Source organism: Dermochelys coriacea, chromosome 6 (genome assembly GCF_009764565.3).
Source record: "Dermochelys coriacea isolate rDerCor1 chromosome 6, rDerCor1.pri.v4, whole genome shotgun sequence".
NCBI lineage: Eukaryota > Metazoa > Chordata > Testudines > Dermochelyidae > Dermochelys > Dermochelys coriacea.
Genome location: NC_050073.1, coordinates 8,314,192 through 8,341,858, shown reverse-complemented (window position 1 = coordinate 8,341,858; position 27,667 = coordinate 8,314,192). Strand labels below are relative to the sequence as shown.

At 59.6% G+C, this 27,667-nt stretch overlaps 1 protein-coding gene across 12 annotated transcripts; it reads right to left on the bottom strand.

The window, feature by feature from the left end:
• Positions 1–24,768, bottom strand: TNKS1BP1 (tankyrase 1 binding protein 1). Of its 12 annotated transcripts, none has more exons than XM_043516501.1 (14): positions 24,614–24,768; positions 21,247–21,406; positions 17,621–17,771; positions 16,372–17,149; positions 15,126–15,198; positions 12,045–13,610; positions 9,858–10,859; positions 8,830–9,788; positions 4,220–4,523; positions 3,402–3,549; positions 2,866–3,002; positions 1,776–1,942; positions 1,478–1,584; positions 1–481 (listed from the first exon to the last, which is right to left on the bottom strand). In XM_043516501.1, the coding sequence occupies exons 3-13, from the start codon at positions 17,721–17,723 to the stop codon at positions 1,491–1,493; spliced, it is 5,331 nt and encodes a 1,776-aa protein (XP_043372436.1). In that variant the 5' UTR covers positions 17,724–17,771; positions 21,247–21,406; positions 24,614–24,768; the 3' UTR covers positions 1–481; positions 1,478–1,490. The 12 variants fall into 12 exon arrangements, with proteins under 12 accessions (XP_043372436.1, XP_043372440.1, XP_043372432.1 ...); XM_043516505.1 differs by having other exon boundaries at positions 8,830–10,070; positions 10,203–10,859; XM_043516497.1 differs by having other exon boundaries at positions 8,830–10,859; positions 17,621–17,800.
• Between the last annotated feature and the right edge of the window lie 2,899 nt (positions 24,769–27,667).

Here is a 27,667-nt window from a genome sequence, read left to right as displayed (position 1 = left end):
TTACCCAAAATCGTTTATTGTTTCGGCAAGTGGCATAGAAAAAATAATCTGTTGCTCTTGGCCGGCAAAGTGTAGGATAGCAGCAAAGAGTGAGCGAACTGCCTGACCCCAGGACTCACCCTGCCCCTGACTTAGCAGGGAAGGGGGAAGAGCCAGGGCTGGGCCCTGTCACCGATTACAAAATAATAAGAGGCTTTAGACCAGGTACGGGGTATAAAGGGCAGAGCGGAGGAAGCAGCCAGCTTGCAGGGACGGGGACAGAGGGACCTGACGGCTTGGGGAGAGAGCGCGTGTGATACAAAGTGCATAGATGTGCCTTCTCTGCCCCCACTTCCACCCTCCAACTGCCCTGCCGGAGGTCCCAGCTGTGCACGGTGGGTGGGCGGGGGGAGTCTCCAATCACTGCGTCGTCCCCTCTTCCACCCCGACGAGCCTCTTTGGAGAGTCAGCTGTCCCAGCCCCAGCAGCAGGAGAGAAAGGCCTGGAAGAGAGAGGAGAGACTGGCTCCCTGCAGCGTCACTGCCCCTCTCGAGGGAGCCTGGCTGGCCGCAGCTTGTGTCATGTGCTCCACACTGTCAAGGGAGATTCTCCCTAGCCCAAGCAGACCACGCCTGTTTCTGCAGCAGGATCTAAGCTTGAGTGGCATAAAGGCAACTATGTAGCGCCAAACAGGGCTCCCAGCCCTTTTTCACCAGGACGACGTTTTCCTGGGTAGACCCATTTGTGGCTACTTGGGGAGGGGGAGGAATTCCCTGGCCAGATCCATCCCCCTGTCGGGGAGTGATGGGACTCCCGGCCCTTCTGGCAGGGGGGACAATTCCCAGCTGGATCTGCCCCGTCAGGAAGTGTTCCCCTGCCGTTCAGTGTGAATTTCCCCTTTCAACCAGCTTGGTTCCTGCCCTCCCCAGCCAGGCTCAGAGCCACACCCTGGAGGAAAAACTAGGTGCCAAGCACCACACTGTCCACCAGGTGGTGCAAGGAACCCTAAGAGCCGCTGGCCACACCATTTTGCTGCGCTCCGGCCTGAGTCGCACATGGCTCATGGCTGGAATTCAGGAAGCAAGGGGTGAAGGATACCACCAGCCTGACCTCCCTGGAGTCAGCACAGCCCCCACCTGCTCTGCCCAGGGAGAGGAAGGGGAAATCTCCAGTAGGAGAACCCAGGGGGCCAGGGGCCAAGACCCTCCCCCAAAACCGTATCCTGCACCCATGTGTCTGAGATCTGAGGTACCAGATCCCAGGTTGGGCTCGGCTGCCTGGTTTTCACTGGCTGACAGCCCACTTGTACACGCGTTACACCCCTGGGTTGGGCCAGGTGTCCCTTGGCGGCATCACACCCGTTTGCAAGAGGGATCGTGCATCGCACCAGCCGGACGCGACTTTGCACAGAGCTCTGCTGGGTGTGCAGCACGTCGTGTGCAAACTGCCACAGTGGAAGTGCGACGCAGCTTCTGGTGCAGGCACACGGGGCCCTCACCTCAATGGGGCAGTCAGGATTTCTTCTTTTTCAGCTTCAGCACTTGCAGCCAGTGGGGCGAGGTGGCATCTGACCTGGGGGGCGAAGAGGCAGCGGCCATGGCAAAGCTGACAGGATAGAACTTCCTCACGCACCAGGGTCTATGCCCCCCGACACTATCATCTACACAGCCCCACTCCCCCAGGGTCTATGCACCCCCCAATACCTGCAGACTTCCATTAACACCCCTAGGTGTATAGACACTTGCTGAAACCCACAAACCCAACCTCCCACCGGAGACACCCCCACACACACTCACCCTGAGGATTTCTCTGGCTTGGGGGGCAGCACCAGGGATTTCCCCCCCAAGCCGGGAATCTTGCAGGACTTGGAGCGCTGGACGTGGGGCTCCTTGGGAAGGGTTGGCTTGGCCTCCCCCAGCTGGGCCCCCTCTTCTGCAGAGCGGTTCCGGCCCCGCAGCTTGGCCTGTGGGGGGAGGAGGTGTCTCAGACAGACACACGGATGCCCTGGCTCTGTCTATATATCACCCCCCCACGCCCCGCAAACACCATGGCTCCCTGACCGTCCCCAATAGGGTTGCCAACTGTCTAATTACACAAACCCAAACACTCTTGCCCTATCCTCTGCCCTGCCCCTTCTCCGAGGCCCCCGCCCCGCTCACTCCATCCCCCTTCCCTCCATTGCTCGCTCTCCCCCACACTCCCTCACTTTCAGGCTCCAATCTGAGCCTGGGGCAGGGGGTGAGGGTGCAGGAGGGGGGACGGGCTGCAAGCTCTGGGAGGGAGTTTGGGTGCTGGAGGGGGCTCAGGGCTGGGGCAGGGAATTGGGGTGCGGGAGGCGGTGAGAGGTGCAGCTCCAGCCAGATTGTACTTACCTGGGGCGGCTCCTGGTAAGCAGAGCAGCAGGGCTAAGGCTGGCTCCCTGCCCCCGCGCCACTCCTAGAAGTGGCCAGTACGTCCCTGCAGCCCCTGGGAGGGGGGGCCAGAGGTCTCCGTGCACCGCCCCTACCTGCAGGGGCTGCCCGCGCAGCTCCCATTGGCCGCAGTTTCTGGCCAATTGGAATTGTGGAGTAGGCGCTTGGGGGGGGGGGCAGTGCACGGAGTCCCCTGCCGCCTCCCCAGGAGCCGAGGGGACAGGCTGGCCCAACCTATTTCCCCCACACGTCCCATCCTGCACCTCATCACCCAAGACCTCCTACAGCACCCACCTCACCCCCCAGCCCCACTTCTCCTCTCAAGACCCCTCCTCCTCCCCCGTGACCGTTTCCAACACCCCCTTCCTCTCCTACTCAGCCCTCCCAACATCCCATGGGCACTGGCTGCATCCCTGGGGGGCACCCCGGGTCATTCCCACCCCTCCTCCAGCCCGGGGGCCCTGGCAGGCACCACCTTTAGAGCTGAGGGGTTCAGGCCCGGGAAGAGTGGCACCTTCAACCCCTTGGCCACCAGCGAGGGCCGTGCCCGCCGGCTCCGGGGTTCTTCCGCCGCCTCCTCATCTGAGGACACCCAGCACACCGCTCTGGGCTCTGAGGGGAGACAGGGGGTCAGTGTCCGGCGTCTCTGGGCCACACCTCAGCACCACCACCGCATGGGGGCACACACCAACGCCATCACCACCACAGCAGCACACGTGCATTGGTGCCAGTGCCACGTGGGCTCACACGCCAACACACAGGCCCCACCCGGGAGTGGAGCCCCAACACCATGCCCCATAACACCCCCCGCCCACAATGCGTCACCCAGAAACACACGCAGCCATCCACCATGGCCGTGCCGATACCCCTCCGACACAGGAACAGGCTAACGGCACGCCAAGAACATGCAAGACAACCACCACGCCAATATCACGGCACAGCACTGAACAGAAAGCCAGATCAATGCCAGGCTGGCCAGCGAGCCACAGCATGCCCCACCCCAGGTCCCACCTGTGGAGTCCTGGAACATCCAGTCGGCCACCTCCACCTCAGACGGTGCCAGGGTGCCTGCAGGGCGCGTGGCCGGTGCTCGATGACCTCGCTTGCGGCCCAGGTTGGCTCTGCTCCGGTAGATGGTGCTGTCAAGAACTTCCATGTCCTGTACATGTCCCATACATGCCCCGGGGGGGGGAGATACTGATCAGTGCCCAGATGCGAGGGGAGAGCCCACGGGAGCACCATGCTGCCCACCCACCCTGCAGCTGCTATGGCTACCGATCCAGGAGAGCCGCGGACCCATGCCAAGCCATAAGGGGAAAGCCCACGGGCTTGCCAGGCTGCCCCATCTGCCTTGGGGCTCCAGCAGGGTCAACCCCTCAGAGGGACCCAATTCCAGAGGAAACCCACAGGGAAGTGGGTATGGATGGGTGTGCTCCCTCAGGGGCCCTGGTACATGGTCAAGAGCCTATGCGACTCACTAAAACCAACAAAGGGTTAGTCATCCAGCCCTGGGCATTTCCAGTCAGGATGCCCCGCAGCATGGCCGTGGGAGAGTCTCAACCCAGACATGGGGTCCCCAGCTGGAGGGTCACCAGGGAGGGCATGGAGAGAGTTCTCTTCTGAAGGCAGCCCACCCTGCACCCATGCCAGTCACCACCTGGTTTCCCCATCGGGCAGGGAAAAGTGGGGGCTTGAGGTCACCACCCCCCCTACAGCCCCGGCTCCCAATGTGGACATGAGTGGTGGGGGAGGGAGGACCATGTACCCAACCACAACCAGCACCAGGCCCAGAAGGGAGCAGAGGCTGCTGGGAAATCCCCCAGGGTCACCTCCAGGAAGGCGAAGTCCTCGCCTGGCGGGGAGGGCTGGCTCCCACAGCGCCCTGGCTGGCTCAGCCTCCTCGCATCTATCGGCAGCCCGCCCCCGTCTGTGGCGTCCGGCAGGCTGGGTGCGCCATCCCCTTCGGGCCAGGACCCACCATCCTCCTCCTGTGGCAAGGGAGGGGGGTGGGCATCAGGGCCAGGAGGCAGCCCCCTCTCCTCTCCGGGGCTCTTGCGCTGGGCGGCTGCTTTGGCCAACATCTGTTCCAGAAGGGGGCTCGAGCCGGAGAGCCGGGGGCTGCCGGTGCCACTGCTGGGGAAGAGAACAGTGAGACCCTGCTCTCCATGGAGTCCCCCATGCCCCAGTCCTCTACTTCCAGACCCCTCCACCACTCCCCTCCCAGCCTCCTCTGCTTCCCTTCCCCCATACCCCCTTACTCCCCTCCCAGCTTCCTCTGATGCCCCCTCGCTGTGTGCAAAGCCCACGTCTACAGTCCCCTCACCTGGCCTTACGGGGCATACAACAGATGGGGCTCCTCGCAGTTTGGCCTGGGCACCTCCCCAGGAGCTAGCCCAGGAAATGAGCACAGCTCACCCCAATGTAGCACTAACTCTAGGGCCCAAACACTCCCTCCAAGTAAATCAAAATCATTATCCCCATGAGGAAACTGAGGCAAGGGACAGGGAGGCGACTTGCCCAGGGGTTCAGTGGCAGAGCTGGGGATAGAACCCAGACACATTCCGATTCCTTTAACCTAATTCACTGGGTAGGGCGGGAAGGTGTCCTGCCTGGGAGCAGCTGGCAGAGGCCTTCAGAGAGCCACAGGAGGGGTGCACAGCCCAGAGCAACAGGTGGGACAACAGACCCAGGCCAAGCACCTGGCAGATCCCTGGCATCAGGGAAGGAACATGCCAGCCAGAGAGGAGGAGCCCAGTGCTGCCACTCTCACTCAGCAGGGTCTGGGGCTTGGGCAGAAGAGAATGGGAACCTGACAGGCTATCAGCGGATGCAGAGTCTGGGGCCAATCAGCCCACTCCAGAGGTTGGGCAGAGGCAGTTTTTAAACACTGGATACTCCCAGCAGCTGGCCCCAAATGCTAGGGAGCTCAACTGGGGCTTTGAGGGCAGTGGCTCACTTTGTGGTTTGGAAGATCTTCCTCCAGGTCCTCTCCCTGTTCCAAGGAGGACAAATGGAGCATGTTAGTAGGGCGCTTGGACAGCACACTGATGGGCAGCCTGAGAGGAGAGCTGGCAGAGTGACGGATGCACAGAGACAGGGTAAAGGACACATGTGGTGCATCTCCAGCCTCAGCTACCCCAAAGGTGGGGGGGCAGAAACACACTGCTCTTGGCGGTGCCCAGATGCCATGGCTTGGCTATTAGCTCTGCAGGGCCCGGATCCTGGGCAGCGCCCCGCTACAACTCTGGAAGCTGTGCAAAGCCAGCTTAGCCATTAGCCAGGACGCTGAGTTCCAAGCCCCACGCAACAACTGACTGCTGACTGTTTCCCCATGATCTCCGACAACTGGACAGCTACTCCAGAACCAATTACATCATCCACCACCAACTGCAGCCTGAGTTCTTACATGCCAGAGCCTTCCTGCAGAGCATGCAGACCAGAGCGCTGCTGTGAGTTCGGGGGCCGGGGGGGGGGGTAGGGTCCCATTCTGTGGATGCATCCCCTGTATCAGAAGCTAATGGGGAAACAGGACTGCTCCAGGGACTCCGGAGAGGGAAGCCATGTGCCAGAAGCCCATAGCTCCCAGGCCATGAAGGGGGTACACAGCTGTTGTGGGATGCCAGCACATTTCCATCCAGCATGGATAGCCACCTGGAAACCCCAACCAGTGTTCCCTCTAATTTTTCCCATCCATGTGCGGAATGTATTTTGTTATGTGCACTGATATGGAAGTGATGTGTGACACATCAACTTCATATTGGTGCACATAACAAAATTCATGTGGTGGGGGTGGGGCTGAGGGGTTCAGATTTTGGGAGGAGGCTCAGGGTTGGGGTACAGGGGTGTGAGGACTCTGGCTGGGGATGCGGGCTCTGACGTGGGACCGGGAATGACCAGCTTGGGGCTGGGGCAGGGGGTTGGGCTGGGGGGGAGGCTCCAGGTGGGGATGAGGGATTTGGGGTGCAGGAGGGTGCTCCAGGACTATGGCAGGGAGACAGGACTCGCCCCAGCTCTCTCTCTCCCTGCAGCAGCACCTGGGCTGGGGGAGAGAGGCATCTCTCCCCGCTGTGGCAGCTCCAGGGCTGGGGCGCAGAATAGGCACCCCTCCACAGGTCCGGGCCGGGGTTGGGTTCAGGGAGGGGCACCCCGTCCATGACAGGTCCAGGTCGGGTTGGGGGCCGGACTAGGTTGGGGCCAGGGGAGGGGTGCCTCTCCCCCAGGCCGCAGAAGGTCCCTGGGCAGGTTCCCTGAGCGCCTGCGTGGCACTAAATTGGCTGCTGTGCGGTTGTGCAGCTTACAGGGAATGTAGATCCCAACCCCGGGATACTCCATATGGGCCAAGCGAAGCTATCGGATCCCGTGGAGGAACATGATAGGGACACATTGCCTGAGAGCTGGGAAGGAATCTGAAGAACTAAGCCAGTGAACTAAAGGAGGCCGGTTGGGAACAGCTACTACACGGGAGGGGAGGGGGTGCTGATGAGGCTTTAAGGGGAGCGCCACGGTCCACGAGATGTCTCCAAAGCAGCACAGCTCCCATGCAGCGAGAGCTCCCCACTCTGCCCCAACGCCTTGGCTAAGCTCTCCTCCCTCTACCTGGCGGGGTTCTCCTCTGGGACTAGAGGCGGCTGCTGGCGATCAGCCCTCAGACAGCACCCAGTGGGGAAAAGCACAAAGTACACACAACCGCTGTCGGGGGAAGGGTTCTTGGCAAGTGACCCTCCCGCACAATTCTGGAACTTTCCCCTTCCATAGGCATTAAGGCCAGAAGAGACCGATCGATCATCTAGCCCGACCTTCTGCATAACACAGCCAGTTACCCCCGTCCTGAGCTCAGTAACTTGTGTTTGGCTCACACGTGTCTTCCAGGAGGGCAGCCAGGCTTCATCTGAAGACACCAAGGGATGGAAAAGTCCACTACCTCCCTTGGCCATCTATTGCAGCTGTTCAAAGTGTGGCCCTCCCTCCTAATCCAAATGTGTCATTTGATGAGGCTCAGGTGACTAGGATCCGGAAGATGACACAGGCCAGAGAACTGCCCCAACCACAGTGGCTTCCAATTTCCACAGTGGTTAATGATGGGGGGGGGGGAGCAATCCGAGACAGCTGAAAGGGGCTCAAGTTCTCAGAAAGCACTGAGCACCTGGGAAGAAGATCTCTTGAAGGCACTTCCAGTTGGGCTAATGAGTTTGCTCAGTGGCTCTAATGGCTTAGACAAAAGACCCTGCACTGGAGGCTACTATGAATATGGGAGCCGAGGCAGGAGGGGAAGCGCTATCTTGGATTCGAAAACAGGAAGCGCTGTAAGAATGGACGGCCTGTTCTCCTAGCACAACGAAGCTAGCGGCAGAAAGTCCCGTGGGCCTGATGCACCATAGACTACACGCTGGACAAGGGACTGGGGAGGAGAAAATAGATGGGTAGCAACATTCGCCAATGAGACGAAGCTACTGGACAGCCAAGGCCACCCACCGAGGTCAGGAAACCCAGCGACAGATGGAATTCAACAGACACAATCTAAGGTGTATTGTAAGGAACAGCCTGCCCGCCTGGGCCAGGAGGCCTGCGTCTGGCCACCCCTGGTCGACTCTCGGGGCGAGCTGGAAAGGGGTTTTCTAGACCGGGCTGGGGGAGCTCAGCGGGAAGGGAGCTGGGCTTTGATTCAGGGGGCTGAACAGAGGTGGGCATCCTCCTTTCAGCACACAGAGATGGGAGGAAAATGTCTGGGCGCTGGAGCCCAGGGCAGGCAGAGGAGTGTCTCTCTGGGCGGACATCCTGCCTACACTGAAGAATAAAACTGCCCTGAGACATAAGGATGGGCTAGCGCCTCCTGCCTGGGCAGCTGCCTCCAGCCCTGAATTAAAAAGGCTGTGGGTGAACAACAGAGCTCCTGGCAGGGCCATGGGCAGCTCAAAGCCAAGGCCAGCTGAGCCAGCAAGAAAGGGGACTAAGATGCAAACGGGAATGTTCAAAAGGTCACGGCAGCTCTTTGACTCAAAGCCAAGGCGCCGAAGCAAGGAGGGTTACAAGAGAGGAAGGAGGAGGTCCACAGGTGGTGGGCGGAATGCAACTCAGCTGCCCTGATCAAGCCAGCACGAGGAGGTGCATGACCATGCTGGGTGGCAGTCCACGGGAGGCGTCCCCAAGGAGAGGAGGTGTTAAGCAGTGGAACACACTGCTGCAGAATATTTGAGAGCAATGAGCTCAGCAGCAGGCATCGGCCACTTAGGCAAGCGCAGCAGTGCTGATCCCACAATGGGAGAACTCTGTCTAAACAGACCCACACTGGGACTGGGATGAGATCTCCCCCCTTCCCCTCTGCCCCACTGAAAACAGTTGCTGTTTGAGACCGGACCCCAGCCTAGGTGGGGCACCATCTGCTCTGATGAGATCACCCTACACTTCAGCCCAACTTTCATGCACTCAGTGCAGCCCTCACCTGTCTCCATGCGGCTCCAAGCCAGTCATGGCTGTGGCATTGGTTTGTTTCCCACGTCCAATCCTGACCTCGCTGGCCCAGTCCATCTGCCCTGCTCCAGCCTCCCCGGTCTCAGTGGAGCCCTCGTCCCCAGAGCCGAAATCATGGCTCCAGTCAGTCTGTCTCGCACTGTCCTCTGCTGGGCCCACGCTCTCGAAGCCACTGGCTGTGGCCGGACCTCCCGTGCCGAGGTCGCTGTCCCCGTCTGGCTGCCCCACGCCAGGCTCTCTGGGTGTATCGAAGCCCTCCACCCCCAGACTGCTGGAGGGATCCATGCTGCTCACGCTCAGTTCGTTTGTCCAGTCCATCCATCCCCTGGTGGGCTCCTCAGGACTGATTGCCCCCAGGCCAATAGAAGGACCTGTGCCATGGAGTCCTAGATCTTGGGCCCAGTCGGAGTGTCCCACGCCAGCCTCTCTGGGCTCATCCAGGACCACAGTCCTGGTATGGCCAACCCAGTCAGTCCGGCTCTCTCCAAGCTCTGCTGGGCCCAGGGTTCCAATGGCACCAGATGGATCCAAAGCACTCAAGCCAAAGCCACCTGCCCGATCAGTCCCAATGACACCGTACTGGCTTTCGTGCTCAACTCCTCCAATCCTGAAATCACTGGCACAATCCCTCCTAGCAAAGAGAAACTTGCTTTCCTGCCAGTCGGTGCCGCTCCACCCCGGCTTCCTGGCACCAGGCTCTTGGGCTGGGCTGTCGGGGTCTCCAACACCAGAACCAAAGGCACTCTCCTGGTCTGTATGGTGAATGCCATATTCACCAAGCCATGCTGGCTTGTCAGAGCTGAACGCTCTGTCCTGCTGGGCTTCATCACCGAACTTGCGGGTCCAATCTGGCTTGTCCTGCTGGGCAGTATTGCCAACATCGTATTCACAGGTCCACTCTCTACCCTGCCCACTGGTCTTGACACTGCATTCATGGGTCCAGTCTGGCTTCTCAGCACCAAACTCCTTACCCTGATGGTCCATATCACTGAGACCGTACTCATGGGTCCAGTCTAGCTTGCTGGTACCCAACTCTCTATCCTGTTGGTCTGTATCTCTGACATCGTGCTCGTGAGTCCAGTCTGGCTTGCTGGTACCCAACTCTCTATCCTGTTGGTCTGTATCTCCGACATCATGCTCGTGAGTCCAGTCTGGCTTGCTGGTACCCAACTCTCTATCCTGTTGGTCTGTATCTCCGACATCGTGCTCGTGAGTCCAGTCTGGCTTGCTGGTACCCAACTCTCTATCCTGTTGGTCAGTATCCGCATCGTACATGTTGATCCAGTCTGGCTTGCTGGTACCAAACTCTCTATCCGGCTGGTTTGTATCACCACCACGATTGTAGGTCCAGTCTGGCTTGCTGGTACCGTACTCTCTATACTGATGGGCTGTATCACTGACACCGGTCTGGCGGGTCCAGTCTGACTTGCGAATACCAAACTCTCTATCCTGTTGGTCAATATCACCGACACCAGGCTCATGGGTAGAATCTGGACTGCTGGTACCAAACTCTCTATCCTGCCGGGCTGCATCACCCACACTGTACTCAGGTGTCCAGTCTGGCTTGCTGGTACTGAACCTCTTGTCCTGCTGGATGTTGTCCCCAATGCCGTAGGTGCTGGTCCAGTCCAGTTTCCTGGTACTGAACTCCCCATTCGAGCTGTCTGCACCACCAATGTTGTATTGGCTGCTCCAGTCTGACTTGCCGGGGCTGAACTCCCCTTCCTGCCGGCAGCTGTCCCCGATGCCGTAGGCGTCAGGCCAGTTTCCGTGTCCCATGTTGGAATCACCCAGCAGCTCTGTCTCTTTGTACACGCCACTCCAGTCCCGTGTGCCGGTGCCAAATTCCCGATCCTGCTCTGTCTCACCAGCTCTGTAACTGCCGGGCCAGTCTGTCTTCCCCATGCCAGTCTCGCTGGCCCAGCCAAACTCATCGGCCCGGTGGGCCCCTCTGATGCCAAACTCGCTGCACAGATCCTTCCGCGACCAACCAAGGAGATCCTGGGAGGGAGGGGAAGGAGGAGAATAGGGTTAAAAGAGGAAAGAGTTTGGGGGGAGGGGGATATGAGAGGATCAGCCTCTCCCTCCCAAAATGGCCAGGCTATATGCGAGGCAGGCAGGATTCCAGGGAATGTGTCTCTTGGGGGCACATCCGCCACAGCTGCAGCATTGGGGTCCTGAGTTACCCTCCACTCCTGAGCATCACCCCTCCGCCCAGCAAGACAGGTAGGAGATTCGCTCACCCTTCCTGAGGTCTCCGGTTCACTAGCCCCTCTGATCCTGCCCCAATGCCCTTTGCTCTCAGGGACCGCCCTTCTGCCACAGCACTTGGGAGGAGCAAGATCTCACCGGGCAGCCCCAGCCAATCTGAACTCCCCACCCAACCCAGCCCAGCAGAGCCGCCACAGGAACAAGGTCTCCTGGGTCCCCCCCACCCAGATGCTGCCAGAAGCACCATCTGTACTCACAGCCGGACAGGGGGGCGCTCCATTCACTCACGTGCCGAGCACGCCCAGCCTCGTCCTGCAGCTCCAAGTTAGCCAAGAGTCGCTCCAGGACAGACATCCCGCCAGCCTCCCTGGCCATGGCTGTGGCAGGCCGCCCCATGCACCCCAAGAGGGATGGCCCAGGAGAGGCCAGCTCTCCGGCTGCCTTCAGTGGCTCTCCCTGTCCCAGCTCGCCCCAGCATGCTCCACTCTGCCTCTGCCCAACCTGTCTGACTGCTCTGCACACTCCACCAGCGGCCAATGCCCAGCCCTGTAGAACTGAGCCCAGCTTGCTCAGTGTAGAACCCCCACCCCTCGCCCCAGCAGGGAGTTAACCCCATTTGCTGCCACAGCCAGGGATGGGCCGAGAAGGGGGCGGTCGCCTCCCCCACATTTACCTGGGGAGAGCGCCCCCTGCTGGGCCTGGGGAGATGGCCCCCCCCACCCACATACTCTCGGAAGATGCCCCCCCCACATTCCCCAGATCCAGCAGGAGGCGCTCTACCCACAGTGAGACACCCCCTCCGCATCCACACTGACCCTGGGGAGATACCCCTCCCCCACGCTCACCCTGGGGATAGCGCCTCCAGCTGGGCCTGGGGAGAGAGACACACACTGAGGAGACAAAGTCCTCCTCCCACCCCCCACTGGTGCCAAGAGATCCCCCCTTCCCTCCCGCAGACAGTCACCCCTCCTTTACCTCTGGCCCTGCAGGGTCCCTGGGCTCAGGTGTGCCCTTTCTCTTGGTCTCATCTGCACTGGGCGGGGGCGATGCCAGCAGCTCATCCAGCCAGCGCGCATTGGGATGCGGCTCAGAACCCGCCTTGCCCGGCCTCAGGCCCTCCTGGCAGCTTCTCACTGGCACCAATTCGTCCTCCTGGCATCGGTCAGCACCAACTGGCCGGGGAGCGTCAGACAACAGGACTGGGGCGGCTTGCTCCTGGTCTGGCTCCGGCTCCGTCAGCCGCAGGGGGGCACCTAGCAGTGGCCTGCCTTGCTCCTCCCAGATAGTGCCCACCTCATCCAGCACTGCAGGGCCCTTCAGCTCAGCCACAGCTGGCTCCGTTTGCGCGATGGGGCCCTCAGGACATGTGGCCTCCAGGCCCCCCACCTCAGTCGCTCCCTGATCACATGGGGCCCCCATGGCACCATCCAGGCGGGCAGAACTCCCTGCAACCTCGGCATCCTGCCAATCCAGGGCAGCACTGAGTTGCCTTGCCCTCTGCCCCTCAGAGCTGCTGCTTTCCTCAGACCCTTTGGGGCTGGGGGCCAGGCCCTCCCCATCCGAGTCCCCCTGCTCAGAGAGGCCACAGTCATCTGCCTCTCTAATGGGGGACCTGGGGGGCTTCCACTCCACAGCTCGGGATGGGAACGCCCACTCAAATGACTCTGACAGGGTCCAGTTGGACTCACCCTCCAGGGGTGGCCCGGGGTGGGGGGGCCCTCCCCTGGGCAGGGCAGCCAGAGAACCCCCCAGCACTCCCATTCCTAGCCCCTTGTCTGGCAGCTGCACCACCCCATCTGAGGAGCGCTGTAGCCCCAGCTCTGGGCACTGGAAGTCCTTGTCCACTGGTGCAAGCCCTGTGAATGGCTCCGCATCACTGGGGAGTGAAGGGGAGCCCCGCTCAGGAGATGGGGGGCTGTATAGGGACACTGGGGGCTCAGTGGGTCCATCGGGGGACCCCGGAGACCAAGAGACTCTGGTGGGGAGCTTAGGACACAGATTGGGCGTGTCTGGGGATGGAACAGGAGCTTTGGGGGCCCCAGGGGAGTGAGTGATTCTGTGGGGCAACTCAGCAGGGACTTCAGGGACGCCTGGTGCCAGGGCCCGCCCTGCAGGGGAGTTACAAGGGAGCTCTGCGGGGGCATCCGGAGTGCCTGATGCCAAGCCTGCAGGGAGGCCAGAAGGGGGTTGGGACCCCTCACCAGGAGCCTCCAGAGACCCCAGGGAGCAGGAGATTCTGTGGCAGGGCTCAGCTGGAGCATCAGGGGCCGGAACTAGGCCTATGGGGAACTTAGCCAGAGACTCAGGGGTGCCTGGGAAGCCGGGCCCAACCCTGGTGGGGAGTTCAGTGTGGGCAGGGGGGGAGTCCAGGGCGGGGAGCTCAGCAGACACTGTGGGGAACCCCAGGGCTGAGGTAGGATGCTCAGCAGAGAGGTAGGGGGCCCCTGGGGCCAGGGCAAGGTCAGCAGAGTTGCCAGGGGCCGCTCTGAGCGGAAGCTCAGCAGGAGCCACGGGGATGGGACAGGTCCGGGCTGAGGAGAACTGCGAGAAGAATGGGAGATCAGAATCATTATCCATGCACCCCGCCCCCCCCCGATCGATGGGGCTCCCCCCCAGACGGCTCGCCAAGAGCTTCCCCCCACCAGTGCCCAGGGCTGTCCCCCATCCCCTAGACATCCCCCAACCTCCAGCTCCCAGGGCTTCCTCCCCCCTGGCTCCCACACTTCCTCCCCCTGATGGATGGCCCCCCAACCCCCAGGATTACCCCCCCACACAAACACTCATTGCTTTTCCCCCTAACCCACACTGCCTGAGGCTTCCTCCCATCCCTCAGACAGCCCCTGACCTCCGCCACCCAGGAATCACCCTTGACCCTTGGATGCCCCCTGACTTCCACTGCCCGGGTCCCCACCAGAGTGTCCCTTCCCCCATGGGGAGCATCTCACTGGAGGCATTAAGGATGCTCCCCACGTGACTCAACCCAGCTTGATCCCAATCTCCTTTGGGGGTGCTGTTGCCTGGCCCTGTCCCACCCTTTGGGCTCAGGCAACCCCTCCAGCCTGGCTCCTGCCCCATGCCCAGCTCCCTAGCTTAGCCTCAGCTGCAGCTTCCCATGGTCTAGGGTGCCCTCCCCTTCCCCACTGCGGTGAGCCCCATGGCAGGGAGATGAAGGCAGAGAGGAGGAGGAGGAGGAAGAAGGAAGCAGGAGGAATCAAGCCATACGGCTGCAGAGTGGCATTCAGGGCTTTGGAGACCCCCAGCCCCAGGGCAGGAGGGTCAGATGCCCCATCCCCCGCCAGGGAGAAGGGAAGGGGGCCCCGGTGTCAGTTCCCCAATCCACCCCCACCAGGAAAAGGGATTTAATGGTTAACCTCTTCCTGGCTATCTCCCAGGAATCCTGAGAAGAGTGGCTTGGGGGGCAGGCAGGCCCTCTCCACCCTCCCTGCCTAGGAGTTTGGCCAAGGGCCCAGTGGGGCTGGGAACCGCCCACCTGCCGCATACCTGCCAGGTCAGCGAGCCCAACACGGTGAGTCAGGGCTGCTCCCTCCTGAGCGCCGGCATCCGGGCTGAGAGTGAGCGCTGGGTTCCCAGTCCCCCAGGCCGACGAGCCAGGGCTGCTGCCGCGCGGGGGGGAAGGGGGGGAAGCACCCCCGTCAGGAGATCCTGATTATATTGGCTGGCCTGGTCTCGTGTGTCCACCCCACTCCCCAGGGCTGGGCGAGATAAAACAGCATTGGCCTAGGAGCCTATGGGTGGAGGACCCATGGTGCCATGCAGGACACCTGGGTTCTTGATCACTCCCTTCCCATGCATGGGGGAGGTTCAATGTGCCAAGGACTCAACAAGTGAGGGACCCATGGTGCCATGCAGGACACTTGAGTTCCTATGGCCTCACCTCCCGGGAGAGCTGCAGGAGCTGGTGCCCTAGGGCTGGCAGAGAAGGGAGAGGAGACACGCACCCCAGAGAGAGGGAGCCCAGGAGGAGACAGGAGAGCCCGGAAGGAGAGCACTGAGCAGAGCAGCCGCCACGCTGGAGGGGGCGAGCCGAGAACTCACACCAGGGGGGGACGGCGGCTTCCTGCGTCCGGACTGGTCCCCGTCGCAGCTGGCACTGGCCGCGGAGGAGCCACTGAGAGAGAGAAAATATGGAGAAATGGGGGGTTAGTCTCCAGAACAAGGAATATTTTAGTCGGCAGGATGGATGCAGCATGGCTTAGCGGGTAGGGCACTGGACTCCGGAAGTCTATTTCCAGCTCTGCTGCTGAGTGCCTTGGATATCCTTTCCCTGTGCCTCAGTTTTTCCATGTGTAAAACGAGGATAAAAGATACCTACCTCCTTGGGAAAGTGCTTTGAGATCTATGGATTTAAAGCTCTCCAGAAGAGCTCGATACTATTATCTTCACTAGGATCCACCCTGTCCTCTCTAACTCCACAGCTGCATCCCGTTCAACTCCCACCTCCATCGATGGCCCCTTCTCCTCTCTACTAAGAACCCCTCACCCTCACATCCAAGGCCAGTCAGAACCTCATCACCTTCCCACAGCTGATCTTCTCCCACCCTCTCCCACACCAGCCACCTGGTGTCCCCTGCACCGGGATCATGCTCCAGGTCTACTCTCCTCTTTCAAACATTTCTCCGGGGTTCCTTCCTACTCGGCACTCTCGCCACGTACCTCCATGCTGGGTGTCTCAGACTGCCAGCTCTCAGGGAATGGGAACATCTCCCAGGCCTCATCTACTGTCAACTCACCTTGGTTTAATTAAACCAAGCACACAGTCCTGACATGTGGACCCTTACTGAGTGGCTTATTTCGGTTTAGCTTAACCGCATTCCTAACCAACTCAAAATAAACCAAGGCCTTGTGGACATGTTACAATTATCTAATATCCACTCCCTTTGGGAATCGTGCCAAGTTTGTGACCTCAGCCACATCTTGTGGCAAGGAGTTCCACAGGTTAACTCTCTATTAGTGTTAAGGTCTTGTCCATATGCAGAGCTGCACTAATCTAACTACAGGGTTGATTTTATACAGGTGTCAAAGAGCTGTTTGGATGCCTCTAGGATTCTCCTCTACATCCAGGAAGCACCATGTAACAATCCCCTTTCTAGCTTCCTCTCTGCTTCCTTGGGGGGGAAGATCTGGCACCAGATCCTAGTGTCTTTGTCAGATTCTTACCCACAATGTAGTGCAGCACACCTTGCCCACTCCTCCTCCACATACCCCCCCTCCCAGCATGGAACAGACAAGACCTTTACCCACAATGTCCTGCATGCCCCACCTCTGCACATCAGCCCCTCACCTTTCCCTGGAGGCTGGGCCAGGGTGTCTCTCTGCTTCTCCGTCTGGGGGCTCTGGTGGGCGTTCTCTAATGGGACTCGGGCTTCCTTCCCTCTTCATCCTGCCAGCAACTGGCTTGTCCCCACAGGACGCTCTGCTCTTCTGTGCTTCGGGGGGCCCAGATTCCCAGGAGGCCTCAAAGCGGGGGGCGATGGTGTCACCTTCCCCTCCCTCAGCGCTAGGCTGTCTCCGAAAGGCGGCATAGCCTTTGGGCCCGAAGCGAGAGCTGCCATCAGGGCTGAAGGTTGAGCATGGGCCCCAGGCCGGGTCAGGACTGCCCGACCCCTCTTTGCGGGGGCGCTCCATCTTGGCCAAGATCTCTTCCACTGTGGTGCCGGGGAAGCGCTCCCGCTTGGCCGCCACTGGCACCGGCTTCACTTTGAATGGGGCAGCGCTCTTGAGGACTCCTAGGGGCCCCCCATCAGGGAGCGTCACAGGAGCAAGTGATCTCTCTTCCGTGGTACAGGGCAAGGCTCTCGCTGCAGGTGGCAGCGCCCCCTTCCCATTGGAAGTCTCCCCTGGGAGGCTCTTGAGGCCGAAGGACAGGCGTTTAAGGGCAGTGCTGCTGCCACCGTATGGCTTGGGACCCGCCAGCAGGTTGATCTTCTCGACAGAGGGGAACTCGAGGCGGGGAGGCCGCGACCCAGGGGATGGTGGCGGGGTGCAGGGCTTGGCAGTTACAGCCGGTTTGGGCAGCATACGGGGTTTGGGCCCAATTGGCGGCTTCAGGCGAGTGTCACCTGGGGCAGGGGGAGAGAAAGAGCTTTTCTCAGAGCCCAACCACAGAGCAGTCACTGCCCTGGCCAGCCCCACAGCAGGGATAACCCGGACAGCCCAAGCAACCCCGCCCCCGCAGGCTAGCCATTCCGGGCTGGACATGGCTCTCCAGGGTCTGCGCTGACAGATGCTCAGTGCTGGGGGGTTATGATGGTTGCACCAGTTTGAGAACTCAAATTTGTCTCACAGATGGACCCCTGAAAAGCATGGCCTTGTGTCCCATCTCCCACCCCCAGAGTCAGCCTGGGGCAGGATCGGCGCTGATGTCCCCTAGATGGGAAAGGTTCCATGTCCCATTCCACACTCCCAGGCATTTTCTGAACTCAGTGATACTCCTTGTTCCCCTGTACCCATCTCTCAAGTGAGCTGTTCCCCAGCTCTGTTATTCTCCATCCCAGCCCCCCTCTACTCTTCCCTTACCCACCAGCACGTACCTGTCTCGGGGCTGCCCGACGGCTGCCCACCTCTGGCCCCCATGCTGCCATTGGAGGTAGGGCAGGGAGGTGGGGGGCACAGGGGGCGTGTCTGGGAGGCCATAGTGGCACCTGGGCTGAGGCTCGATGAACTCGGTTCACACGTCAGCCCCTAGGCGACAGATGGTAGATCAGGGCTGTCTGGGAAAGAAGCAGTCAGATTTGGTCGTCCCCACCCCCACCCCAGAGCCCAGCTTGATTGGGCCTGATTTTCCAGCATGCCCCTCAGCTCCAGCTGCAGCCCCCTCCTTGCTGCTCCTGTGAAAGCCCCACATGGCCCCCATCAGCTCCCGCCTCCCTCTGGTCACATCATGCTGTCACCTCATGAGGATGCCCCTTAGCCGCGCAGGGCACTGTACCACCCCTCCACCACAGGCCCCACATCTCACTGCACAGCCCCAGCCGCACCTCGACCTCCACCGCTCTGCACCCCACGTACAGCTGGCAAACAAAGTCCCCTACCCCAACTTCCACCCTGCCCCACACACACACACAGTGCCGACCCCTGCACTCCCCCCACAGTGCCAGACCCTTGCCTCCCCTCAGCGCCCCCATGCACAGTATCAACTCCCCACCCCACCCCCACACATGGTGCCAAACACCTACCCTGCCTTACTCAGTGCCAAGCCCCACACACAGTGAAAGAGTCCTGCCTCCCCTCAGCCCCCTATGCACATCACCATCTTCCCACCCCTACCCCCCCCACAGTGCCAACCACATGTCCCTACAGTGCCACACTCCTGCCTCCCCTCAGCACCCCCATACACAGCACCAGTACTCCTTTTCTTTATACACAGCACCAACTCCCCACCCCTACCACCACACATGGAGCCAACACCCTCCACAGTGCCAGTCCCCCGGCCCACACCCCCAGCCCTCCCCACACATGCCAAGCCCCTGTATATAGTGCCAGTCCCCCTACCCCCACCCAGCCCTCTGCACACAGTGCCAACCCCTCACCCCCCCACAAACGCCCCAAACCCTGTCCCATTCACAGCGCTGACCCCACCCACACAGTGCCAACTCCCGGTGCCAACCTGGCCCCCAAGTCTCTGCCCGCCCCAGCACGCACGGTGCCCACACCCCTCTGGGTCAAGCGTGGTTCAGCACCAGCTGGACTCCCCCGGGCCGGCCGCTGGGAGCCTGGCTCACCTTCCCAGCAGCTGCCTCATCGTAGGCCGGGCTGGGGTGCACAAGCTCCCATGACTCAGGCTGCAGGGACGAGAAAAACCAGCTCGCTCCAAGGGCCTGACTCCGAGCCCGCCCCTTGCAGTCCGAGCCCCAGCCCTTCCCCCAGCCCCACTCCTCCCCTCCCCCAGCCCCTCCTCCTGCCCCACTGCCCCTCTCCTCACCCCTCCTCCCCCTCCCCAGCCCCGCCCCACTCCCCCAGCCCCTCCTCCTGCCCCACTGCCCCTCTCCTCCCCCTCCCCCAGCCCCTCCCCCTTCACCCCTCCTCCCCCTCCCCAGCCCCGCCCCACTCCCCCAGCCCCTCCTCCCGCCCCCCACTGCCCCTCTCCTCCCCCCTCCCCCAGCCCCGCCTCCCTTCCCCCACCCCACTCCCCCGGCCCCGCCCCTTCCCCGCTCCTCCTGACTCATTCCGCATCTCCTCTCCCCCCGGACCCTCCCCTTCACCGCTCCTCTCGCCTCACTCCCCCTCTTCTCTTCCCCAGCCCCCTAACCCCTCCCCCTCCCCCCCGCCCCGCCCCGCCCCGCCTCCCTTACCCCGCCCACTCCCGCTCCACTCCCCTTCTCTTCTGCCTCCCTTCCATCGCTCCTGCCGCCTTATCCCCCCCTTTTCTCCAGCCCTACCCCCCTTCCGTCTCCTAACCCGCCCCCGGCCCGGCGCAGTGGGAACCGATCTCCGCCCCTCCCAGGGGAGCTGGCGTCACGGCTGCCCCAGCCAAGCGGGGCGGGGCGGGCACATCTGGAAGCCATCGGCTTTCTCTCCCCACCCAATTTCCCAGCCTCCTGGCGCGGCGCTGGGATCCGAGGCGGCGCCGGCTCCTACCTGAATCTGCGCAGCGAGCCAGAGCCGGCCCGGGCAGGGGAAGGGGGGGGCGGTCCCGTGCCAGCCCCACACGGGCTTCTAAGGGACAGGGCGGCGCACGACTCGGGGGGTGCTGGGAGGGCGGGGCAGGAGGGAGTTGGCGGGGGCTGCGGGGCAGAACAAGCAGCAGGGAAGAATAGGCAGGCGGAAGTTGCTTTCCCCCTGCCAATACCCCCCATCACACCCTGCCCCCTCCCGAAACCCTGCCTTTTCCTCCTGTGCCAAGCCCCTCCACATAGCATCCACCCTCTGCCTCCTCCCTATGTCAATACTCCCCACATCCTACCTCCCCCTAGGCCAATACCCCTTATAGCCCATCCACACCACACCCCCTCCCCACACCCTGCCTTCCCTCCACTGTGCCAGTACCCCCCCACACACATTTCCCCACCGCCTCCCCCACATTCTGCCTCCCCATGCCAATACCCCACATCCACACATAGTGTGTCCCATCCACACATAGCCCCCTTCGCCACACCCTGCCTCCCCCCATGTCAATACCCCCTTCCCACTCCTCCCTCTTCCTCATGCCCACTCCTCTTGTGCCCATTGACGCTCTCCTGCTTCTTCCCAACACTGCTGCAGCCTCCTGGCCATGCCCCTTGCCTTCCTCCCACACCAAGCCCTGGCATCACCAGACCTTCCAGCTGAGTGAGGATTCCTAGCACTATTACCATTGGCCAGCAGACAGTGCCCTTCCCTTACCTCCCGAGCTCTGCTCTGAGACCCTGCACAGTGCCCTTCCTTCAGTGGGTAACAGATCCCATCTTGTGCCAATCCCTGGGCAAGCCAGACTGCACAGAGGCAGGATCTGAATATCTCTGGCTCTCCTGCCTGCTGCGGGGCGAGTGGTTCAGTGGATAGGTGCTGGGGGAGGAAGGGTGGTCATGGAGGGATACTCCCCTGGTGATCTACACTCCCAACCTGCCTCCCCCACTCCTGGGGAATCCTCCTGCCCTCCAAAAGTGACATACCCCCAACACCATTGCAGACAACCACACAGCTCAGGCCAGGCCCCCGGAGGCTCTGCAGAGATAACTGAACCATTTACAAAGTGATTCAATTACAGCACGGGTGGTCCCCAGGTGAGGAATCAAGTGGAAGAGGATTTAAGAGTGGTTCAGGCTCCAGGGAGAATTAAGCTGCTTACAGATGAGTCCTGGGAGGAAGGCGAGTCTCAGGGGCCACCACAGGAGAAGGCTCATGGAGGAGGTCAAGTAGGGATACAAGAGCCAGCTACAGGGTTCATGGGATAGAGTCTCAGAACTTAGAAGGGTCTACAGTGATCATCTGTATGTAACACAGGCCATAGGACTTCCCTGACCAACTAGAGCAGAGCTTTTAGGAAAACATCCCCTCTTGTTTGAAAACTTGCCAGTACTGGAGAATCCATCACAAGGCTTGGTAAGTTGGTCCAATGGTCAATTCCCCTTACTGTTAAAAATATCCACCTTATTTCCAGTCTGAATTTGTCTAGCTTCAGCTTTGGCTCATTAGACCTTTGTCTGCTAGACTGAAGAGCCAGTCATCAAATACTTACTAAAAGACCAGGTTGCTCCACAGAGGGGTTGAGAACAGGACCAACCACGTAGACCGTGTCTACAGCCAATCATGGACCCAAAGAAGACGTCCAAGGACACGGGAGTCGTGGTTTGGGTTCTGCCTAGATGCAAGAAGGTGGATGGCAGCTTCTGGCCACACTGGGACACCGAGAAGGGAAACAAATCATCAAGGTGAGAGGAGATCCTGGGGGAGGAGCCTCAATAAAGATAGAGTCCATGGGCAGAGTAGCAAGCAAAGGAGACTTCAGCCATGTCTACACTATGGGTATTACAGTGGCCCAGCTAAGGTGCTGTAGCGGTGCTGCTGTAATGCTGTAGCGTAGACACACGCTACAGCGGTGGACGGAGGTTTTCCATCATTGTATCAACACCACCTCCCTGAGCGACAGTAGCTAGGCTGATAGAAGCATTCGTCCATCCACCTAGCCACAATTATACATGGATTATTCACACCTTGGAGTGCAGAAAATGGGTCAGCCTAAGGCTAGGTCTACATACACTACACACTTACTTCGGTGTAACTACGTCACGCAGGGGTGTGGAAAATCTAACCCCCATTTTAGGAAGCGCTGTGTTGGCGGGAAAGCTTCTCTTGCCAACGTAGCTACCGACCTCTCTCCCGTCAGCTTAGAGCATCTTCACTGCAAGCACTACAGCGGTGCTGATGCAAGCTTTTAGTATAGATTTTAAGTGGAGACCAGGCCTTGGGACAGAGGATAGTTCAGGCAGAAGGAGGCCAAGGTTACTGGCAGAGGGTAAGCTGAAGCAGTGGAGGGAATACCCAAAGGTGCCAGGCTTCTGACATGGGTCTTCCCATGGGACACCTCCGTGTTCATATTGGAAACGTTCAAACCAAGCCAGGAACTACCTTAGGACAGGCAGAGGGAGTGAGCCGGAAGGAGTCCAAAGCTACATGCAGCTAGTCGTGGTCACTGCTAACAGTGGTGCACAGGAGACCAAGGGTTTGTCTGCACTACAAAATTAGGTCAACTTCAGTTAGGTTGACCTACAGCCACCACAGCAAATAAATCAGCTGTTGGTGTCCACACTGCTCTCCTTCTGCCAGTGGTGCACATTCTCACCAGGAGCACTTGCACCAACTGAAGTGGGTCATTCTGGGGCACTGACAGCCACACAGGGCTCACAAAATGTGAAATAATAGCAGGTGTGAAACTGACAAGAATGTCGGTTTCACTGCTGGTTGGCTCCCTGCTGTGAAATTGAGCCCCCTGGCTCAGACCTGGGCCCCAGGGCAGGGAGCAGTTCCAGCTGTGTGCTCTATGCCCCACTGACAGCTCAGGCTGTCAGCACTGGGAAGAGGGGGGAGGGAGACTTCAGCTGACATCTGGGGCTGACAGCCAACAGGCAACCTAAGTAAGGCAGCATCTATACAGACACTGCATCACCCTAAGCACTCCTCCTCCACCGCAGGTGGAGTTATTAAGTCAGTGTAGTAGGGAACTTACATCAGCAGGAGCCCCATTGTAGTGTAGACACTGACAGAGTTAGGTTGACTTAACCGTGGTGCAGACCAGGCCCACGCCTGGGGAGGCAAAGTGAAAAGAGCAAGAGGGCCAAGCCCTGCCTGGCTGCAGGGATCAGCACAGTGCAATGGACAGGACCAAGCCCTTGCTCGCAGGGACTCTGGCACCTGCAGAGCTAGGGGCCAGCCCAGCTGATCAGGCACTCGGATCCAGGAGGGTGAAAGGCAAAGCTGAGCCTTCACCTTCCCCCTGCACCAGGAAGGAGAAGCTTATTAGCTACTTTGCAGAGAGTGGCTGTGAGCCATTGTAGCCAGAGGGAAACCAGCCCAGGCTGCTGCAGGAGAGAGGGGAAGGGTGGCAGGGAGCCGTGCAGATGGAGAGCGCTGGTGAGGAGAAGGTGTTCAGCAGCTGGGGTGGGGAGGCTGGGATCAAGATGCTGGACAAACACGGTGAGGCAGGGGTGGAGGCAGCAGAGCGTGTCCAGCTGTAGGCAGGCAGGAGGTGGATGCAGGGAGGGATGGCCAGGAAAGAGTGCGTTGCTGATGAGGGCACAGTTGGGCTTAAAGTGGAAGGGTGGGGGGCGGGTGCACCATGGACAGAAACGTGGGGCCAAGTGGCTGAGGGTGGCACTGTGAGCCCTGTCTGACCAGACCGGGTCCTCCCAGAGACACAGACAGGCACAACCCTTTACAGGCAACTTTATGAGCTGGTCCAGGGCCTGGCTCTGGCAAGGGCCCAGAGGGCATGGCCAACCGATGGGAGGAGCTGTGGAGGAGATACAGGTTGAATCCTCCAGGGCAAGCGGAGGCCAGAGTTCAGAGACAGGGGGGAGCTTGGAACAGCCCCAGGGCGTGGCTGAAGCTAGGGCCGGCTCTAGGCACCAGCAAAACAAGCAGGTGCTTGGGGTGGCACATTTCCAGGGGTGCCATTCTGGTGCTGGCTATGCCGCCCCTAGGAATGTGCCCCCGCCGCCCCAGCTCGCCTCCGGCTGCTCCCCTGAGCGCGCAGCCGCCGCTGCGCTTCTCCGCGTCCCTCCCAGGCTTGCCACACGTGAAACAGCTGTTTGGCGCAGCAAGCCTGGGAGAGAGGGAGGAGAAGCCGAGGGGCGGCGTGCTGGGGTGGGGCAGGGAGCTGGGGCGGAGAGCGGTTCCTCTACCCCCCCCCGTTACTTCCTGCGCCCCCCCCCCCACCCTCGCTCACCTCTACTCCGCCTGCTCCCCTGAACGCGCTGCCTCGCCCGAGCCTGAGGGCGGCGGAGCGTTCAGAGGAGCAGGCAGGCGGAGCGGAGGTGAGCTAGGGCGGGGGAGAGCTGCAGGAGGCAATGGGGGGGGGGGGAATGCAGCACGCTGGGGGGGAGGCGGGGCCGGGGATTTGGGGAAAGGGTTGGGAAGGGGCGGAGCATTTAAAAAAAAAAAAAGCAGGGGCGGCCAAAAATTTTTTTTTTTTGCTTGGGGCAGCAAAAATCCTAGAGCCGGTCCTGGCTGGGGACCAGTGATGCTAGCGAGGGGCACCCTGGGACACTGTACCGAGACCCCCAGTGACACATGGGGCTGAATGACACACTGTGTCCGGCCACCATGGCATCCATAGCCTGCCCCTCCCCTCCATCACCGCGTCCCTGCTGCCATGCCCCCCACCGCCCGAGTTGTTATACTCGGGAAAGTTTGTGACTTTCCTGCTCCCCCCGCCCCATGCCGTGTCCCTCCCAAAGCCTCAAAACCCCAGGCCCCCGCCCCACCACCCCTCAACCTGCGACCCCAATCACCCATACACACCCCACTCCTGTTCTCACCCTCCACCCCACCCTGGGGACCCCGAGTCACACCACACACTCCTCCCTCCACCTGGGTCCCCTACCTACCCGGGTCCCGGCCGCTCCTCACCGGCCTCCGCGCCGCGCTCGGAGTCAGCGCCGCCCCGACCCCTCTGCGGCATATTCATGAGAAGCAAAACAAGGGCAGGGCGGCTCCGCCCTCGGTTGCATATTCATGAGCTATGCAAATCACCCCACCCTGGGTACACCCACTCTCATGTGATCTTGCTGAAGCCATCATCCAACAGGCAGGGTGTGCCATAGAGGGTGGAGCTAGAGGGGCCCCTCTCCTGCCCCACAGGTGGGCTGCGTCCTCCCCAGCTGTTACTGGAGTACCTGTCCGTTATCATCAGGGCATGACCCCTTCATCCCTACCACCATAGCCTGGAATACCCCTGTGGCCTCTGCCAGCTGGAAAGCCAGGACCCCACTGGCACTAATCCCTAGGTGCGGGAGGGATCTCTTCCCCACCTCATATGTGTAGAGTGTGTGTGTATTCTCCCTAGCTGGTATTTAGGATGATCACAACAGGCAACTCCATGCCTGCCAGCTGCAGAGGGCTGGCTACTAGCCCCCACAAGTTGATACCAGATGTCCTACGCCCCAGAGAGCCAGTGCCCCCTAATAAATAGACAGGTTTCAGAGTAGCAGCCATGTTAGTCTGTATTCGCAAAAAGAAAAGGAGGACTTGTGGCACCTTAGAGACTAACAAATTTATTTGAGCATAAGCTTTCGTGAGCTACAGCTCACTTCAGCATCCGATGAAGTGAGCTGTAGCTCACGAAAGCTTATGCTCAAATAAATTTGTTAGTCTCTAAGGTGCCACAAGTCCTCCTTTTTTTTTTTTTTTTTGCTAATAGAATCATTGCAGTCCTTGATGCCCAGCTCCAGAGACATCTTAACTATTCACCCATCTTTGTCCCCTAGCTCCTCTAAAGCCTGCTCCTCTGTCCTCCCCCCTCCCCACAAATAAAGGCTCCTTGGTGTAAGAGTGACATGAATTTTAATGCTGGAGGGGCAAGGCCAGAGTCTGGAGTCCCCTCTCCAGACACCCCTCATGCCCACCTTGCTCAGTTTGTGAAAGTCTGTTTGTTAATTATCGTCTCTTGGGAAACTATCAGGAAGGAGGACAGGTCGGGGCGATAGCTCAGGGAGAGGACATTTGTCCACATTGTGCTAGACTTAAAACCCTCAATTTGTTTCACCCCCATTCAAACACATCAAGTGTCACTCACTGGGTGTGAGACTCATTCTTTAGCATGCTGTCTCACTCTCACATTCCTAAGCTTCTCTCACTCATTTTGAGTAAATAGACAAAGATTTAAAATATTTTTACTTGGGCCCAGCAAGAGACAATACATCTGGGGCTTAGGGCTTGGAAAGCCGCTTTCCAAGCTTGTGTACTGTGGTGACCATGGAGACTACAGGCTCGATTTGTAGGAGAGGAGGCTGGGGGGGGCAGGGGTCGGTATACCTGATGGTCAAAAAAATATGGGTTTGCCCCAAAAACATGCAGGACTTGATTGAAAGTTTACAGGTTCTGCAAAATAACAGTTCAAAATTTAAACCACACTGGCCAAATTCATGTCCTCCAGGCTCTCCAACTATCTAGGGTTTTATTTCAACCAGCTAATAATTATTAAAATCCACTGCTTTGCATTGCATAGAGACTTCTGAAGTGCCCTAGACTTTAGTATGAATTAGGACATTTAAGTTTTTCATATGCAATATTAATCAGTGTACACTTTAAAGCAAACTATTAAGTGCTGGTTACATTAAAATCCTGGACTGTTGGGTGGCACTAAGGACGAAAGATAAGAGCCCCATCTTAAGCAATGACCTCACACATCACCTGGACAATCTCTTTGGGCCTGTAAATCTCATCCTTAAGGACAGCCAACCCTTGGAATCTCTGCATATTGCCCCTGCCAGACAGCCACCCCTCATAAGACCAAACAGTCTCATCATGGCAGCTGCTTACATTGCCCAGCACCCAGGGAAAAACAGCCCCCTAATTACAGCTGTGGTAGGATTGCAGGATGAACACAGGAAGGGCAGAGGCTGTTGTACCCACACCATGCTATAGCCTTGTGTGATGGGAGAGGTGAAAAGGGGAAGCCTCCGTGGAACAGAGAGAGGCCCCCCAGTCCTGGGGACTGTAAGGCTTTGGTCTGATTTTGGTTGTTGGGTTTAGTTGCAGGTGTTGGGTGGCTGTAACATCCAGGTGGGCAGATGTCCCTGCAGGTTTTAAACACCACACCATTGCTGGACCCCTGTTCTAGCATCGTACGTGGTGCTTGAAGAGAGGAGTTGCCATGACTGCCTGCAGCCCTTCGTTCCCGTTTACTCCTGGCAGCTGTGGAGTTCTGGTAAATAACCCACAGAAATTAGGCCAAAGGAAATGAGACCCTGGAGAATTTCCCAAGGAAGCCAGCTTCCATCTGTACAATTAACCTGCTGCAGCCTTGGTTATATAAAAGCCACTGCCTCTGGGGCACATTCCTCTCCCTCCCACAGCACACACAGCTCTCTTCCCTCTCTGAGAGCTGCAGCCTGGAAGAAGTGCTGATTCAATTAGAGTGAGGCAGAGTGCCCTCTGACATACAGGTGATTGGAAGTGGAGCCAAAGACACTTTAGTGGGGCACTGAGGTCCAATAATAGGCTCTAATCAGATCAGGCATCCTTCCTCCAGCTCAGATTAGTTGTCCTGGCAGCAAGGCACATTGAAGAAAGGCCTGTGATGGCTGTAATGGAGACGGATGCTGCATCCACATGCTGGTCAGCACCTCACACTCCCCTTCACCCACTCTCGGAGCTGGTCAGAGCTCCAGGCCCAGAAGAGATAGCAATGAGGCTCGCAGCCCTAAGGGCAACCGCTAGCAGAACCAGGTGGAGGGGAACCAAGTGCCCACAGCTCCAAGACACTGCATCCCTCAGCAACACGCAGCTGGGAGGTACTGGGTATGTCAAGGAGGGAAGGGCTCCCCCAGCCTCGGTCACAGCAGCCCCTGCTGGCCTAGAGTTCACTATCTTAGGCCATCTTGGGAACCCTCCCAGCTTTGCTGAGGCTGGTGATGGCCCCAGCAGCCAGAGAGGGGAGG

What these genes read in the sequence shown, in the direction of transcription:
- TNKS1BP1 (XM_043516497.1), bottom strand. Translation starts at nt 17,723, where the DNA reads ATGGCCTCCCAGACACGCCCCCTGTGCCCCCCACCTCCCTGCCCTACC. An exon ending in GGCCCAGCCTCCAGGGAAAG is followed by an intron (nt 15,199 to 16,371) that starts GTGAGGGGCTGA and finishes TCTCTCTCTCAG; the next exon opens with TGGCTCCTCCGCGGCCAGTG. An exon ending in TTGGAGCCGCATGGAGACAG is followed by an intron (nt 4,524 to 8,829) that starts GTGAGGGCTGCA and finishes TCTCTTCCCCAG; the next exon opens with CAGTGGCACCGGCAGCCCCC.